This window comes from Anoplopoma fimbria, chromosome 13 (genome assembly GCF_027596085.1).
Source record: "Anoplopoma fimbria isolate UVic2021 breed Golden Eagle Sablefish chromosome 13, Afim_UVic_2022, whole genome shotgun sequence".
Classification (NCBI taxonomy): domain Eukaryota; kingdom Metazoa; phylum Chordata; class Actinopteri; order Perciformes; family Anoplopomatidae; genus Anoplopoma; species Anoplopoma fimbria.
In genome coordinates, this window is record NC_072461.1 from 15318805 (window position 1) to 15335558 (window position 16754).

Here is a 16754-nt window from a genome sequence, read left to right on the forward strand (position 1 = left end):
AAGGCTGAAAAGTCTTTTTGCAGCAGAAAAGCTGTAAATGCATCTAAAAGTGATGAAAGTATCATGTTTTCATGAAAACACAAGGAAACTTGTTATTATGAGTCCAGAGGCCCTTACTTGAAGAAACTCATGTAAAGTATGAATTCCTGTCAGAAAAGACACTTTTGGGGTATTTTAAGGCTGAAACGTCTTTTTGCAGCAGAAAAGCTGTAAATGCATCTAAAAGCGATGAAAGTATCATGTTTTCATGAAAACACAAGGAAACTTGTTATTATGAGTCCAGAGGCCCTTACTTGAAGAAACTCATGTAAAGTATGGTTTCCTGTCAGAAAATACACTTTTGGGGTATTTTAAGGCTGAAACGTCTTTTTGCAGCAGAAAAGCTGTAAATGCATCTAAAAGTGATGCATTTACATGAAAACATAAGGAAACTTGTTATCATGAGTCCAGAGGCCCTTACTTGAAGAAACTCATGTAAAGTATGAATTCATGTCAGAAAAGACACTTTTGGGGTATTTTAAGGCTGAAACGTCTTTTTGCAGCAGAAAAGCTGGAAATGCATCTAAAAGTGATGAAAGTATCATGTTTTCATGAAAACACAAGGAAACTTGTTATTATGAGTCCAGAGGCCCTTACTTGAAGAAACTCATGTAAAGTATGGTTTCCTGTCAGAAAATACACTTTTGGGGTATTGTAAGGCTGAAACGTCTTTTTGCAGCAGAAAAGCTGTAAATGCATCTAAAAGTGATGCATTTACATGAAAACATAAGGAAACTTGTTATTATGAGTCCAGAGGCCCTTACTTGAAGAAACTCATGTAAAGTATGAATTTATACTTCTGACAGGAAGTATGAATTCCTGTCAGAAAAGACACTTTTGGGGTATTTTAAGGCTGAAACGTCTTTTTGCAGCAGAAAAGCTGGAAATGCATCTAAAAGTGATGAAAGTATCATGTTTTCATGAAAACACAAGGAAACTTGTTATTATGAGTCCAGAGGCCCTTACTTGAAGAAACTCATGTAAAGTATGAATTCCTGTCAGAAAAGACACTTTTGGGGCATTTTCAGGCTGAAACGTCTTTTTGCAGCAGAAAAGCTGTAAATGCATCTAAAAGCGATGAAAGTATCATGTTTTCATGAAAACACAAGGAAACTTGTTATTATGAGTCCAGAGGCCCTTACTTGAAGAAACTCATGTAAAGTATGAATTTATACTTCTGACAGGAAGTATGAATCTCTGTCAGAAAAGACACTTTTGGGGTATTTTCAGGCCGAAACGACTTTTGTGAGCAAAAAAGCCGGAAATGCATCTAAAAGTGATGAAAGTATCATGTTTTCATGAAATGTTATTATGAGTCCAGAGGCCCTTACTTGAAGAAACTCATGTAAAGTATGAATTCCTGTCAGAAAGGACACTTTTGGGGTATTTTCAGGCTGAAACGTCTTTTTGCAGCAGAAAAGCTGTAAATGCATCTAAAAGTGATGAAAGTATCATGTTTTCATGAAAACACAAGGAAACTTGTTATTATGAGTCCAGAGGCCCTTACTTGAAGAAACTCATGTCGGGGACTCCAAGAAGGCCACGCACTCTGAACTGCCGTTTGGTGCATAAGGCACAAATGACATTCAGAGACTTTCCCCCTGCGATTCCCAGTCGCAGAGAGGCGACTCCGGGGAGAACTCCAGAACAGCGGCGCTCAGCCGGGGGCTTGTGAGTATCCCCACACCCGCCCGGCACCTCTCACCCTGGGCAATTCCGGAAAAGGAAAAAGTCCAGCCCCTGTCCAGGAGTTTGGTTCCAGAACCGGTGCTATGCGTGGAGGTGACCCCAACTATATCTAGTTGGTAGCTCTCCACCTCCCGCACCAGCTCCGGTTCCTTCCCCGCCAGAGAGGTGACATTCCACATCCCTAGAGCTAGTCTGTGATGCCGGGGGTCAGCATGCCCAGGTTCCCGCCCCAGCCTGCCGCCCAGCTCACATTGCACCCGACCCCAATGCCTATCCCTGCGGGTGGTGGGCCCACAGGGATATAAATGTATGCTAATCCTAATAAATATGATAGTGTAGTGACCACTCACTAGCAGGACAATATTAGTTAGAATTCACAGCGAGCTAGCCTTGTTGACATTATATTTACTTGTTAGGTTTATTCAACTACATTACCCATGACCGTTAGCGGGTTGATGAGTTAATGATGCGGGACGGGGAGCGCTTGTTTTTGTTGTCAGCGCGAATGCAGAGTTTGTAATAAAGCCGACGGTTATTTTACTCTGTCCACAAAAAGCCTTTCTCAGCCCTTTTGTTTCCCACACTCCTACATTGGTGACCCCGATTTTCTCTGGACGTTTCCAGAGTTGACTGAACATGGCAACGAACGCAGTTTCTCTCAAGTTGCCCGAGTTTTGGGAACAGAATGCAAACGCTTGGTTTGCTCAGGCGGAGGCGCAGTTCGCCCTCAGGGACATTACCGCAGACACCACCAAATACTACTATGTAGTGGCGGCTCTTACCAGCTCAACTGCGGGGAGGGTGGTGAGTCTGATTGAAAATCCACCAGCAGAGCCACCTTAAAAGCACACCTGAAAGAGACGTTTGGACTGTCCGAATCTGAGCGTGCTCGCCAGCTCCTTTCCCGCCCTGGGCTCGGTGACTCGAAGCCCTCTGAACTGATGGACCACATGTTGGCTCTGCTTGGTGACCACCAGCCATGTTTCCTGTTTAAGGAACTTTTCCTGCAACAGCTCCCAGACCAGGTTCGTTTGGCCGTGACCAATTCTGTCCAGACTGAGTTTCGCCAGTTGGCCAGGGAGGCGGATACATTTTTCTCGGCCGGGAAAAAGTGTTTTGCAGCGACGCCCGCCACCGCCCCCAACGCCGCCACTGCTGAGTGTGTGCCGCAACCTTTCTCCGTCTCCGCCACCGCTGTGGCCCGCCATGTGAAGCCATCAGGGTTGTGTTTTTATCACGCTAGGTACGGTAACAAAGCCAAAAAGTGCCTGCCACCATGCAACTTCAGTGCATCGGGAAACGCACTGGCCGCCACTCGCTAGCAGCCGTGAGTGTCGGCCATCCTGCAGGCTTGCTTTACGTCACCGACTCCCTCTCCGGCCGCCGGTTCCTGTGCGACACGGGTGCCCAGGTGAGCGTGCTGCCTGCATCGGCTATGGACGTCTGTCGGGCGAAACAGGGCCCCGCCCTCGAGGCTGCCAATGGCAGCGCTATCCCCACTTTCGGCACGCGTACCGTGCCGTTGTGTTTTGCTGACCAGCGTTTCACCTGGGATTTTGTTTTGGCCAAGGTGTCCACTCCCCTCCTAGGCGCTGACTTCCTCTGTGCCAACAGTCTCCTGGTGGATGTGGGAAACCGTCGGCTCATCAACGCTGAGACGTTCGGCTCCTTGTCATGTGAGCGCAGTGATGCGGCCGCGATGAAGCTGTCCAGCGCCGTCTCACCGGCTGATGTTTTCTCCCCCCTCCTGTTGGAGTTCTCGGACATCACGACACCTACCTTTTCGTCCGCGGCCACCAAACACGGCGTAGTGCATCATATCTCCACTGAGGGCCCGCCTGTGCATGCCAGGGCCCGTCGCCTCGACCCTCACAAACTCGCCATCGCGAAAGATGAGTTCGCCTCCATGGAGAAGCTCGGCATCATCCGTCGTTCCGACAGTCCTTGGGCCTCGCCTCTCCATCTCGTTCCCAAGCCCAATGGCGGCTGGCGTCCGTGCGGCGACTACCGGCGCCTTAATGGTGCCACTACGCCTGACCGCTACCCTGTTCCGCACATCCAGGATTTTTCAGCCCACCTGGCTGGAGCATCTATTTTTTCAAAAGTGGATCTGGTGCGGGGCTACCACCAGGTGCCGGTTAGTCCGCAAGACATCTCCAAGACGGCGGTTATAACTCCATTCGGGCTTTTTGAGTTTTTACGGATGCCGTTCGGCCTCAAGAATGCTGCACAGACCTTCCAGCGTCTGATGGACGTCGTGCTGTGTGACTTATCTTTTGTGTTTGTTTACTTGGACGACATCCTGGTAGCCAGCACATCCAAGGCAGAACACCTATCGCACCTCCGTCTCCTCTTCGGTCGCCTCCACGAGCATGGCTTGATCATCAATCCAGCAAAGTGCCGGTTTGGGCTGCCTTCCATGGACTTCCTTGGCCACCACATCACTGCTGCTGGGGCGATCCCACTGCCGTCAAAGGTGGAGGCTGTGCAGCAGCTCCCACGCCCTATCACTGTCAAGGCTCCGCAGGAGTTCCTGGGGATGGTGAATTTTTACCATCGCTTCATCCCCCAGGCTGCTCACCTGATGCGCCCCCTGTACGAGGCTCTCAAGACAAAGACCCCCAAGCACGCCATCGCCTGGTCCGACGACATGTTGAAGGCGCTCTCGGATACTAAGGAGGCCCTCGCGGGCGCAACTATGCTGACTCACCCCGTGCCTGAAGCTTCCGTGGCATTGACGACTGATGCCTCGGACTATGCCGTCGGTGGTGTTTTTGAGCAGCTGGTCAAGGGGATCTGGCAACCCCTGGCGTTTTTCAGCCGACAGCTCCGGCCCAGTGAGCAAAAGTACAGCACCTTTGACCGTGAGCTCCTCGCCCTGTACTTAGCGGTCAGGCATTTCCGTTTCCTGCTGGAAGCTCGCCCGTTCACTGTTTTTGTGGACCACAAGCCGTTGATTTTCGCCATGGCTAAGGTGTCGGAACCGTGGTCTGCCAGGCAGCAGCGTCATCTGGCTTTCATTTCGGAGTTCACCACGGACATCCGGCATGTGGCGGGGAAGGACAACCCCGTGGCTGACTGCCTCTCTCGTGCCGCCGTCGGAGCTGTCCACCTCGGCATCGATTACGCCCGTATGGCTGCAGATCAAGCCTCGGACCCTGACATCCAGGCATACAGGACGGCGGTTTCTGGCCTCCGGTTGGCAGACGTCCCCTTCGATGACAGCGGCACAACGCTGCTTTGTGATGTTTCTATGGCACAGCCGCGCCCAGTGGTTCCGCAGGCGTGGAAAGGCAGGTTTTCGATGCCGTACATGGTTTATCGCACCCGGGCAGGAAGCCGTCGCAACGTCTGATGGCGGCGAAGTTCGTCTGGCGTGGTATGAAGACGGACGTAGGGGTTGGGTGAGGACCTGCGTAGCATGCCAACGTGCCAAGGTCCATCATCACATTAAGGCCCCGTTGGAGCAGTTCGCAGTGCCGGAAAGGCGTTTCGACCACGTGAACGTGGACCTGGTTGGGCCCCTTCCCCCCTCCAGGGGGTACACTCACCTCCTGACGATGGTGGACAGGACAACCCGTTGGCCAGAGGCTGTCCCACTGTCCGCGACTACTACAGCTGATGTAGCTCGTGCCTTCATCGGCACCTGGGTAGCCCGGTTCGGAGTCCCCTCTGACCTTTCCTCTGATCGGGGGGCCCAGTTCACTTCCGAGCTTTGGACTTCCATTACCCAGCAGTTAGGGGTCTCCCTCCACCACACTACGGCTTATCATCCGCAAGCCAATGGCCTCTGTGAACGTTTTCACCGGTCTATGAAGGCTGCCCTCAAGGCTGGTCTCTGGGACGACGGCTGGGTCGACAGACTCCCTTGGGTGATGCTGGGACTGCCTCGGCCCCCTGTGCCTGCTTGGGAGCCCCGGAATCGTTTTGGGCGGGTCATTAGGGTCCCTGATCGTTTTTCGGGCTAGTTCTTGTGAACTCTGGGGGGACGTGTGTAGTGACCACTCACTAGCAGGACAATATTAGTTAGAATTCACAGCGAGCTAGCCTTGTTGACGTTATATTTACTTGTTAGGTTTATTCAACTACATTACCCATGACCGTTAGCGGGTTGATGAGTTAATGATGCGGGACGGGGGAGCGCTTGTTTTTGTTGTCAGCGCGAATGCAGAGTTTGTAATAAAGCCGACGGTTATTTTACTCCGTCCACAAAAAGCCTTTCTCAGCCCTTTTGTTTCCCACACTCCTACAATAGCATAGTAAAATATCAGTGTGATATGTTTCAATGTTACGTGATATTGTGATAATGCTGTTAGATTAAGAGGCAGGACAGTAATCAAATATTTCAACAACTTTATTTATATACTTACAGTATATGTAATTTCAGCCTGTTTAAGACTGTTTTTGACTAGTGACTGAGTGTAACACTGTAAAATAATAAATAAAATTTATTGCAACTCTACAGTCATCAGTTCTTATTTCTTGGCTCTTCAGTGCCCCTTTTGCAGAAAATTGCCACCAAATCAAAGATACCATCTGGATGAATGATGATGATGACAGCTATCCTATACACCAGCTCATTTTATTGCAACTATGGCTTGCATCAAAGGAGGTGGCCGGGGGATGGAGGAATGTGTAAATGGGGTTTCAGAGCAGTTCAAACTTGAGCAGCCTCCTCCTCGTCCTCGTCCTTCACCTGTGGAAAAAAACAACAAGTTCAGTTAATACTTTAAATGGCACTGATTTCCCCAGCGCATAATGCGTATCTTAATTTCAGAAGCACACATTTAATATCTCCAAGACTGCCTTTTATCATCTTAGAAATATATATCTGAAGTAAGATGCTTCCTGTCAAAGTCAGATTCTGAAAAGCTCATTCATGCATATCAAGTATACTAGATTACTCTAATGTGCTTTATGCCAGATTGACAAAGCTTTAAATAAAATCCAGCGAGAATTAACAGAAACAAAAGGTTTGAATACATCACTATTTTAATTTCTCTTCACTGGCTCCCAGTAAAATAAATAATTGATTTTAAAATACTCCAAATTTTTGACACGCAATCGTTGACACCAGCTACAGTTATGAGCAATGACAAGGTGTTTGGCATTATAAACAGTTATTCAATCATTTAAAGTAATTCAGAAATACAGTGCTTATACAACTCACAAAATGACGACACATAACATTTGTTTTTAAAGACTTGGCTGCTCTGAAATGTATCCAGCATGTTAAATAAATATTCTCTTGAAGGAACACAAACCTGCTCAACTGATTCAACTTCGGGGACGTAAAACTGCAGCATGTTTTGGATTCCACTCTTCAAAGTAACAATGGAACTGGGACAACTGGTGCAGGAGCCCTGCAGCTTCAGTTTCACAACACCGTCCTCAAACCCCCGATACACAATATCACCTCCATCTTCCTGCACTGTTGGCCTGGGGAAGAAGAACATCGATAAGTGTGCAGAAAGGACAAAAAGCTATGTTAACATGAAACAGAAGCTGATACAATATTAGATTGCATCATCACACCTTATTCGAGTATCCAGCAGTTCTTTGATCATAGCAACTACTTCATCATCATCATCTGATGGTGCTGAAAAGACAAGTGAAGATTTTTGGCATTCAGAAACAGTTTTCTCTACCCATTCCGTCTATGTCAGTGTTTTCCCAGCACAGCTGGTTGAAATCCTTACCTGTATCTGCACTGGGTGTGCTGTCCTCATTGACCACAGGAAGTCCAGATGTGAAAAAGTCCATAATGGCAGCAAATACATCAGGCTTGATAACTCTCCATTCCATGTTTTCATCAGACTAAACGGAGACAAAAAAGAAAACAAACTATTCTAAGCAATGACAGTATAATGTGCTTCACTATGAGGTTCATGTAAACTTGACCTGGTTTTACCCTTGATATGGTGATAAAGTCGGGGCCCAGGAAGACACTCTTGACTCCATCAATCCTAAAAAGCTGTCTGGAGACAACACAGAGCTTTACTGATATTTTTTTTCACATTTGGAATGAAATACAAGGTTATTTAACAATTATAAAAAATAAAATAAAATATTAAGAATAAAATTATACTAACCAAACCAATAACTCATATGATGCTTAAAAACAACTGATCTATGCACTGGTGTTGTCAAAATATCAAAGCACTGAAACATATCAATACTGAATATTTAAAACGAAAAATACAAATTTTCTGCAGAATCGATACACAGATACCAGCTGTGCTTTCTGCTCTCTCTTCTTTCCAACAAGTTGACACACACACAGCTATTTACCTTTGTTCGAAAATCTAAAATCAAATTGCCCTCAATTTTTCTCTGTGGTATTTTTTTTTTAAGTTTTTTGATTTCACACAGGTGATTTCACACTTCTGAACAGCAGTGTTTATCACACTTATCAAATATATTATTTATTACAGCACATACAGTATGTCTGTGTAGAGCTGTTACCAATGAATGCTATTAAGCTCAATTAGATGCAAAACCTCAAAAAGCAACCAAAGTAACAGAATCCAATCATGCATTGTTTCACACATGTAAAGGCATTGGACTGGATAGATAAGCTTTGACTGCAGACAGTGTCTGCAGTCTCAAGGACAACCTGAGCAACACACAGAAGTCTTTGCAATTTCTTATTTTGTGAGTACAGATTTAGCTTTGGTTCTATAACTTGTATGGCAGGTCTTACCAAACACAAATGCGACTATTAATTATAAAGGTTGCATTCAATTTCAAAGTGAGATGCAGGGGACACAGCCAACATCAATATTATAATTTAAAGCTGTGCTTATGAGTGCTGCTAATGTGAATAAAAATGCTTGCTGTGAAATCAATGCATTACTCTCGATTCAGTAACCTTACTTTTAAGAAGACATATACCTGGCTAAGGGTGAGCAGTGAGCATCACGAGGGCCGGAAAAATCCATAGTCCCTGATTCAAGAACTGTGCGACCAGGCAGAAACTTTAGGCTGTTTGGATTTGGTGTGTCCTGGGTCTGCACAAACATTGTCCTTCCTGGGAGGAGACAAAACATAAACGAATGTTACATCAGTCATATAGAGTGTTTTCCAAGTGAGACAGCTACAAGGATGCTGCAGGCATACACACCAGGAACAACCCAATGGGGGTTTTGTGGCCATCTGTTTGGGACTGCTGTGTTATGTGAAGGCCAGTGTAATCCGGCACTCTGATAGCAGCTGACTGCGAGACTGATACACCAATAAAAAGAGAAAAAGAGAGATTCAAAAGGTTACTACAGCAAAATAAAATCACACTTTAGTATCAAATTTATTATGACAATCCTACAACACATTGGTCCTGCCAATTGTTATCAGAAGTCGCATGATTCTTTGAACAGTGATCATTTCTTGAAGTTTGTCAATTGCTTGTTATGAAAAATTACAAGAATGACCCTGCTGTGCATCAGGTAGGAGACACAACAGTAACAGCAAAGTAACTCAGAAAAACCCACTTCTAAAACTCAGTTGAGGAAGAATTTTGACATGCAATAAAGTTTATTTTTCTAACAAAACAACTCCAAACATAATATCAAAGCTTTCCTCACTGGTCCCATGAAACTAGACAGACTTTAAGCAATTTTGCTAAAATAATGTCCAGATGCTCACATGGATTTAAGGCTGAAATGTTGACTTGAAGGAGGATGTATTTATTTTTATTCTTAATATTGTTTGACTAAGATAATTGTTTATAGTTCGGCATTAATTGAACAGTGTCAAAAAAAATCTTTGATAACTGTCTCCCTCAGATTTTAAGAGTTAAAACAATAAAAGACACGTTCATTACATCATGCTGCTCTAGTAAGTAACAATCCTTGTGCGTCATTCTGCAGCTTAGCTTGCTAGCTAGCCGCTTATAGATGACGTCAGACCAACTCTGCTCCTCGAGCGGTCGATGCATTTGTACGAGCATTAAAACGGTAAAGTGAACTACTCTCTCTCACAGCTGACAGACAGTTTAACTTACGGACGGGAAAGCCTTGCTGAAATACCCAACAACCTGCCGACCTGCCTGTAAGTCGCCATGTTTGTTTTGGTGACCTAAGAAAAAACCGGAAGTGACGTATGTTATTGTGCGTCCGCTTAAGTTTTCCCCTCAACATCCAACCATCTGCTATCGTCAAGCGCGATTTGTTTTTCGAGAGGTCCGAGTTATCATTTAACTGAAAAGTATGCCGAGTGGAAAAAACTTCAGGAGGAGAAGAGACTCGTCAGATGTGGAGGAAGATGAAACAACTATAGAAGTCAGGTAAAAGGTTTCATTGAAACTCTAGCTACGACATGAGCTAAATACCTGCTAGCGTTAGCTCCACGGGATGCTAGCTAAAGTAGCCAACTAGCTACTTCCTATGTGTTTTTTTGTTATGACATTTATCATTTACGTGTATTTATTGGTGGTTTAGATCAAAACTAGAAGAGGCGAAAGAGCTGCAGAGTTTGCGAAAACGACAGACCGGAGTCAGGTAACGTGAATGTTAAACTTACAAAGCTGTTTTTTTCAAACCATGAACATGTTTCTGTAGAAAAAGTCTTGTGAAACATATGAGATGTAAATAGATATTAATATTTTCCTTTTTTGTTTAGTGTGACCGCCCTGTTGGTTGGGGAGAAACTGCCACCAGAGGATGAAATTGATGTGAGTGACATTTTAGAATATCTATTTGTTTAGATTAACCATGATGTGGGTGTGTTTATTTGGCTATTTGTTTCATGCATCGTTCTTACATTCTTAAAATAAAATTCTTACAGAATGACCCTTTTAAACTGAAGACTGGAGGAGTTGTAGACATGAAGAAAGCCAAAGACAGGAATAGGGACATGTAAGTAAATCAGATACTGTTTTTTTAAATAATTTTGTCACAGTGTGATCAACATATTGCATATGCTCTAGTATGTTATTGCAAAATAGAAAATGTGTGTCATTACATATGAAAGTGATTTGACTCCAGATGACCTCTGTTCTACATGCAGGACAGAAGAGGAGACGGACCTGAACCTGGGAACTTCCTTCTCTGCTGAAACTAACAGAAGAGATGAGGATGCGGACATGTATGTCTGTTTTTTTTTATTCTTCATTTGTGACATACACACACATACAGACACAGCCTCTCTCTCTATGGCGCTCAGTTATGTGAAAGTATAATCTCAATCAGCACCTCAACCAGAGCCACACGGCACAATTACCACAAGCTGTATCTACACAGTTATGTAGACTCACTCACAGTTTACAAAGTGCTTCATAGAAATATTTAAAAATCTAATTTCTTCCATAAATCTACCCTCACAGGATGAAATATATTGAGACAGAGCTGAAAAAGAAGAAGGGGTTGGTGGAAGCCGAGGAACAGAAAGTTAAGGTGAAAAATGCAGAGGACCACCTGTATGAGTTGCCTGAGAGCATCCGAGTCAATTCTGCCAAGAAGACAGAGGAGATGTTGTCCAACCAGATGCTGAGTGGGATCCCTGAAGTCGATCTTGGCATCGAGTATGTATAGGAGATTCTGAAAATGATCCTTCTATTCTTTTGGTTACTGACAACCTGGTTCTGTAATCTCTTTTCCCAGCGCAAAGATAAAGAACATTATCCAAACAGAGGATGCAAAAGCCAAACTTCTGGCGGAACAAAGAAACAAGAAAAAAGACCAAGGCACATCATTCGTACCCACCAACATCGCCGTCAACTACGTCCAGCACAATCGCTGTGAGTCCTGTCAATATGTAAACATTGGGTTTCAAATAGTGAGAGCACACCAGAAGGTAATGAGAGGAGATGTTGGTTAAATATGTAAATGTCTTTTTTCAGTCTATCGTGAGGATGTGAACGCACCACAGAGGCACCACAGACACCGAGAGGAACCCAAAGCAAGGCCGCTGCGTGTGGGAGACACTGAGAAACCGGGTCCAGAGGGTAAGAGACTGTTCACAGCCATGCAATGTTCCTCCTTGTATGCCAGCTCACCAGCACTAGACTGCAGAATTCTGCTATAATTGTTGTAAGCAGACTTAAACAGGAGCATATATAACTGTACTTGTTTTGATACATTCTCAGGCATTAGTAACTTGATTTGGAATATTGATTATACAAATAGTATAACATTAGCTCACTGCTCTTCTGAAATGATAATCTGATTTATATCTTCTTCTGTTACTCAGAAGTTACAACACCAGCCAACTTCCGCAAACGTCCAAACAACGAAAAGGCCACAGATGACTACCATTATGAGAAGTTCAAGAAGATGAATCGACGTTATTGAGGAGCTGGATTACAGTTTTTTTCAAGAATAATTTACTCAATTTGATGTCCATCTTTATAAAGATTGAAGCATCCAGATGAGCCATGAAGATAATTTTGCAGACTGTTTTTCTCAAACAACCAGAGGACTCCCAAGCCTTTGTAAATATTGTAAAAAGCTTATTGTGGTTAACTGTAAACAGTACATTTGCTTTTTGATGTGTCATGTTTAAGGAGAATTACACATTTTTTAGATCAAGTGGTGTTCCTCCCCTGGATTGTGATCAATATGCTTTTTATTCTGTTAAATGTTGACTTTTAGTTGTCTTGTGTATTTAGGGCTTTCAAAAGAATAAAAAAAAAAAGTAAAACTACAAGATTTATGTTCTTTAATGTGACCAGTGCTTTTAGAAGTAAAAATAAAACATTACAAAATAAATGTAAGAACATACACTAAGTCAAACTTAAAAATAGAACAAAATGAATACTAGTATTTAACAGCTGCAAAGGTACACTAATAAAAGTTGTCTGCATTTTTTGCTTTACTTCAATATACAGTATATAAATCAATGTATGCAGATTTATAAAGTCATTTTCAATGAGGGTAATGTTACATCTGATACGTACACCATCATTCTGATGACTTTTGTCCAGGTATTTCTTGTTTAGGACAGTTTCTTTACTTTTTTGCTATAATACCTGTTTATGAAAAATAAATCATCAATGCCAAGGTCTACTGTTTAGTCTATGACATTACAGTGGCAGACCTAATAAGATACTAATTCACAATGTGTAACAGAAATTAAATTAGCAAAACCACTGCAGTAAAAACAGCGCACAAGCGTTGATCAGAGTCCTCTCTTCTCTTCATGGTTTCTCTATAGTAGATGTCCCGTGTCCGTTGAGGTGGTGTTGGGGGTTTGTCTCCTGAGAAGGAGGTCCCTCCACGTCCTCTCGATCACCCTGCGTGGAGCTGCAGCTGCTGCCTGGCGAGGCCCAACTGTCTCGTCGGCGGTAGGCCTCGTACAGTGGCAGATCAGTGCTGTCCCACTGACTGTAGCTTTGCAGAGTGAAAACCAGTAGGAGGCAAAGAATCAGCGCAGCACAGAAAGAGAGGAGCAGACGAGAGCGGCAGGTCAGAATAAGCACATTCATCCACATAGAGGAGCACATGAAAGGCACACATACGATAGAAGCACGGGGGTTACGCAGAAGCACTGGAAACTGGATCAACACCTAAAAAAAGCTGTGTATTAATTAGATGACGTAGTTAGAGGTGCCACTTATCAACTGTTGATTTTAAGTTCAGCAATAAAGTGTGATTAGTTGATGATGGAGGAGAAAGCAGAGCGAGTGAGGAAGGAAGGCCCACAACCAGTGTGCTTCAAACAGGACTGAGACACTTCTTAGTACTTTCTCACAGAAAACAAGACACACTACTACAGTGTTTTGTCTACTTTATTTCTTAATCATACTGGTTCTAATGGAACAAACTGGTATACAAGTGCAACCACACGTGTGATTGATATGGCAGCTCGAGTCACTTGTGGTCTTAAGGACGGAATAATTTAAACATGATTACCTAATTGCTTTTTACAAAAAAAAAAAGGTCTACTTGACAAACTTTCAAATTTGACCTCAAATAAATCACAGCAAAGAGTGGTGTCTATTTTTTACAGTCTAAACCAAGCATTCTTCTGCAGTCCATCCTTAAAAATCTACAAACAGGTCCTCGCCTTTACATTTATGAGTTGAATATTATATAAATAATATTGATAAAAATGAATGATACATCTATAAAATAATTTATACTAATATTCTGATAAAGTTAAAGTTATTTTAACGTGTAATTCTTCTACAGGAGATTCCCTATACAATTAGTTTTGCAACACTCCATACTTTTAACAGCCATCTAACAATTAATCCAGGAATAAAATACCAAGTTTGTTAATTTCTTGGGTTTTGATTAACTCTGGTTGTAACTTCAATTAAAATTATTTTAGTAGTGAATTAACTATGAGAAAAGGCCTAATTTATTACATTCCAATAAACCATGTGTTTCTCCAAAGTGCCTGACAAACAATAATTGTTAAAACATCTCTAAAGCCTCTTGGACGCTGCAGACCAACAGAAAGTCCGATCACAATTTAAAAATAAACCCAGCAGTAGATCAATGACCAAACTTTCTTTTCTCAATAATTAAATTTATCCTACCACCATTCAAGCCCTCTGGCTTTCAAACTGCATTAGTAAACTGCATTGAATTCTTAAAAGTACATGTTGAACTGTGATTGTTCAAGAGCTGGATACATTTACACAGCTAATATTCAGTTGTATTCCCCTTTAATGCTGAAGTCCTCTCAACTTTGGCCAATAATGAAAAACGTCAAAGAGACAGAAAAAACTCAAGGCACTTACTAATCAATAAAGTCACTTAGTGAGATGCTCTCCATCACAAATGACCCTCAGCAGTGATCTGATGTATGGTGCTGTATGGATATGACGATGACATAAATTCATACCAAAAAGGGTCGGGTTTAGATGCTGGAAGAACTAAACCCGTCCTTGGGTTCAGCGGGGAATGGTGAATGTGAGACAGTACATGGTGCGGAGCATGGGACAAGAGAGGGGCGGTGGGATGGGGGCAAGTATGAGCCTACTTGTACCTGGAGGAGTAATATTCTTCCTCTAGCTCATACAGGTCGATGGCGATCTCGTCACGGAGCGAGGTGAGTTTTTTGTCACACTCCTCCTGCAGCGAGCGGAGCTGCTGGTTCTGGAGGCTGATGGCGTCGTTCACCGAGGGAAAGTCGTTCAGAATCAGGAACTGCTTCAGATCGGACACCAGCTTCATCAGGGACTCACCAGCTCTTACCTGATATATTAAACACAGAGGTGGGGAACGCAGGATCAGAAACGAATCATGCATTTCACTGTAACGTCTAAAACCCTGAAGTCCTACCAGTTGGTCAGAAAGTACAAATTCATGCTGTCAAGCCAGACTTTAGTCAACCTTATTTAAAATTCTTCTGGAAAACCCAAACTTTACAAAGATTCCAAAGGTAAAAGGCTGAACTTTGAGGATGTTTGTTGACTGAACAATGTTTCCATTTAAAAAAAATAGTACAACCGTAAAACATAATTTGTATGAAGATTTGGAACGAGTCAAAACAGAACTTACATGTACTACTGTCAGACAGTGTTGAATAAAATTTGACATTTTCAACCTTACAGCTCCAAGTGCATTATTGTTGATGACACTCATTCAGAAACCAGCAAACACCCAACGAGGTCTGTATCAAATGTTTGCTGTTAGGGATCGTGTGTGCTTACTTCTTAAGGTATTTACTTCAGAGATGAGCAAAATAATAAGCATAAACAGTAGATACAATATGACTGAAAAATCCTAGGCAGTAGCATAATGCTTTTATATGCCAATTGTAAATTCTAATCAATTTATACAATAATAATACAATTTAATGTGATTGATTTTAAGTAACATGTTAAAGTTACATTTTGACAAAAAGTTAAGCAGAATTAACCAACTGTCTCATCTTTCCTCTCCCTACTAAATGAAATAGCAAACAAGATGCCTTACTATATAATAAGAAGAGAAATAAAAACAAAAGTGGTTGCTTATCGTGATCAACTGTGCTTTGTGCTTTACTCACAATGTTGGCTGCTCGGACGTGCATCTCATAATGGTCCTGCTCTGCTTGGGTTGCTCGGGCAACCTGCGTTTCATCCTCAATCTGGAGAGAGAAACCAGTCAGAGAAGATCACAAAGCAATGCAAATACACTGTGCAATTATAGTTATAATAGTTTTCTGTCTGTATATATAATATTTCAGTTATTGTAGATTTTTTACTGTTTTTATTGCTTATTTAGAATACTTTTTTAATCTTGTTTTTCTTTTACTATGTCTCTTGTTTGCACAATAACCTATGCTGCTGTAATCCTGTACACTACTAATAAAGGATTATCTTATTTTATCTTAAATACTCAGATGTTTGGAAGGCAAAGGGGGAAAGGGTTAAGAGAGGGGAGATCCTGTCCATCAATGGGAGTGATGCTGCAGAGGAACGGAGAAAGTAGCAGAAAGGTCTCTGCATGTATGTACCTTTGCTGTTTTGATAATCTCTGTGAAGTTGTCCAGAATGGACCTGATGTCATCTTTCAGTCTCTTGTTGTAGTTCTGCAGCAGAGTCTCTTTGCTCTGAGGAAGCACTCTCTGATTAGCCATCGTGCTCAGGAAAAAGGGGCAACAGGGCGCAGGGTTACCTGTTCACATCACATATTCAGTTTAGGATTGTAATAAAAACAAGTGAAAGAGCTAAGGAGCTAGCAGGAAAAGGCGCGTGCTTTCAAACAGAAACAGTTAAAATACACGTGCACATTACGTCGTTTTCATATCTGCACAACTGCATGAATACTTTACTATGCGTTCATTAATGGAAATAACGTATTCTTACCGCATGCTTTGAAAACAATGCCGTTACTGTGAAAATGAGATCCACTGCACGGCGTTTCTTCTTCTTCTTCTACGTGTTTAATTGAGGCTGATATCCGGTGTGTCTGAGTGTTACCGCCCTCTAGTGGAACTTCACCGAAAGGTCTTTTTTTTCTCTTTGTAATAGCTACATATTCTGAAAATCAGAAGTAGTACTCTGTTTCCCTTTTTGGGCCATGTCAACATTTTTGGAATATATTTAGACCTTGGACATTTATTTATCTAATTATGTCATGAATACACACATACAC

At 42.8% G+C, this 16754-nt stretch overlaps 3 protein-coding genes across 4 annotated transcripts; 1 reads left to right on the top strand and 2 right to left on the bottom strand.

The window, feature by feature from the left end:
- Positions 1-6066: 6066 nt before the first annotated feature.
- Positions 6067-9862, bottom strand: nfu1 (NFU1 iron-sulfur cluster scaffold homolog (S. cerevisiae)). Its single transcript, XM_054610208.1, has 8 exons — positions 9728-9862; positions 8852-8952; positions 8623-8758; positions 7640-7706; positions 7428-7545; positions 7264-7327; positions 6993-7167; positions 6067-6424 (listed from the first exon to the last, which is right to left on the bottom strand). Exons 1-8 carry the CDS (start codon positions 9784-9786, stop codon positions 6386-6388), a joined length of 759 nt encoding a protein of 252 aa, XP_054466183.1. The 5' UTR covers positions 9787-9862; the 3' UTR covers positions 6067-6385.
- On the top strand, positions 9848-12364 carry c13h9orf78 (chromosome 13 C9orf78 homolog). Its single transcript, XM_054610207.1, has 9 exons — positions 9848-10009; positions 10164-10223; positions 10345-10396; positions 10510-10580; positions 10732-10809; positions 11048-11245; positions 11325-11461; positions 11564-11668; positions 11914-12364. Exons 1-9 carry the CDS (start codon positions 9933-9935, stop codon positions 12012-12014), a joined length of 879 nt encoding a protein of 292 aa, XP_054466182.1. The 5' UTR covers positions 9848-9932; the 3' UTR covers positions 12015-12364.
- A 97-nt stretch (positions 12365-12461) lies between these two features.
- Positions 12462-16569, bottom strand: med22 (mediator complex subunit 22). 2 transcript variants are annotated; one of them, XM_054610210.1, is made up of 5 exons: positions 16466-16569; positions 16114-16274; positions 15664-15744; positions 14659-14867; positions 12462-13046 (listed from the first exon to the last, which is right to left on the bottom strand). In XM_054610210.1, exons 2-5 carry the CDS (start codon positions 16234-16236, stop codon positions 12860-12862), a joined length of 600 nt encoding a protein of 199 aa, XP_054466185.1. In that variant the 5' UTR covers positions 16237-16274; positions 16466-16569; the 3' UTR covers positions 12462-12859. The 2 variants fall into 2 exon arrangements, with proteins under 2 accessions (XP_054466185.1, XP_054466184.1); XM_054610209.1 differs by having other exon boundaries at positions 12463-13052.
- Between the last annotated feature and the right edge of the window lie 185 nt (positions 16570-16754).

Coding starts and splice junctions, on each gene's coding strand:
- nfu1 (XM_054610208.1), bottom strand. CDS start 9,786: ATGGCGACTTACAGGCAGGTCGGCAGGTTGTTGGGTATTTCAGCAAGG. Junction 8,759..8,851: donor CCCCCATTGGGTTGTTCCTG/GTGTGTATGCCT, acceptor GTCTCCTCCCAG/GAAGGACAATGTTTGTGCAG. Junction 6,425..6,992: donor AAGTTGAATCAGTTGAGCAG/GTTTGTGTTCCT, acceptor TTTTTTCCACAG/GTGAAGGACGAGGACGAGGA.
- c13h9orf78 (XM_054610207.1), top strand. CDS start 9,933: ATGCCGAGTGGAAAAAACTTCAGGAGGAGAAGAGACTCGTCAGATGTG. Junction 11,246..11,324: donor GAAGTCGATCTTGGCATCGA/GTATGTATAGGA, acceptor CTCTTTTCCCAG/CGCAAAGATAAAGAACATTA. Junction 11,669..11,913: donor TGAGAAACCGGGTCCAGAGG/GTAAGAGACTGT, acceptor TCTGTTACTCAG/AAGTTACAACACCAGCCAAC.
- med22 (XM_054610209.1), bottom strand. CDS start 16,236: ATGGCTAATCAGAGAGTGCTTCCTCAGAGCAAAGAGACTCTGCTGCAG. Junction 14,868..15,663: donor ACGTCCGAGCAGCCAACATT/GTGAGTAAAGCA, acceptor TTAATATATCAG/GTAAGAGCTGGTGAGTCCCT. Junction 13,053..14,658: donor GAAGAATATTACTCCTCCAG/GTACAAGTAGGC, acceptor CACTCTGCAAAG/CTACAGTCAGTGGGACAGCA.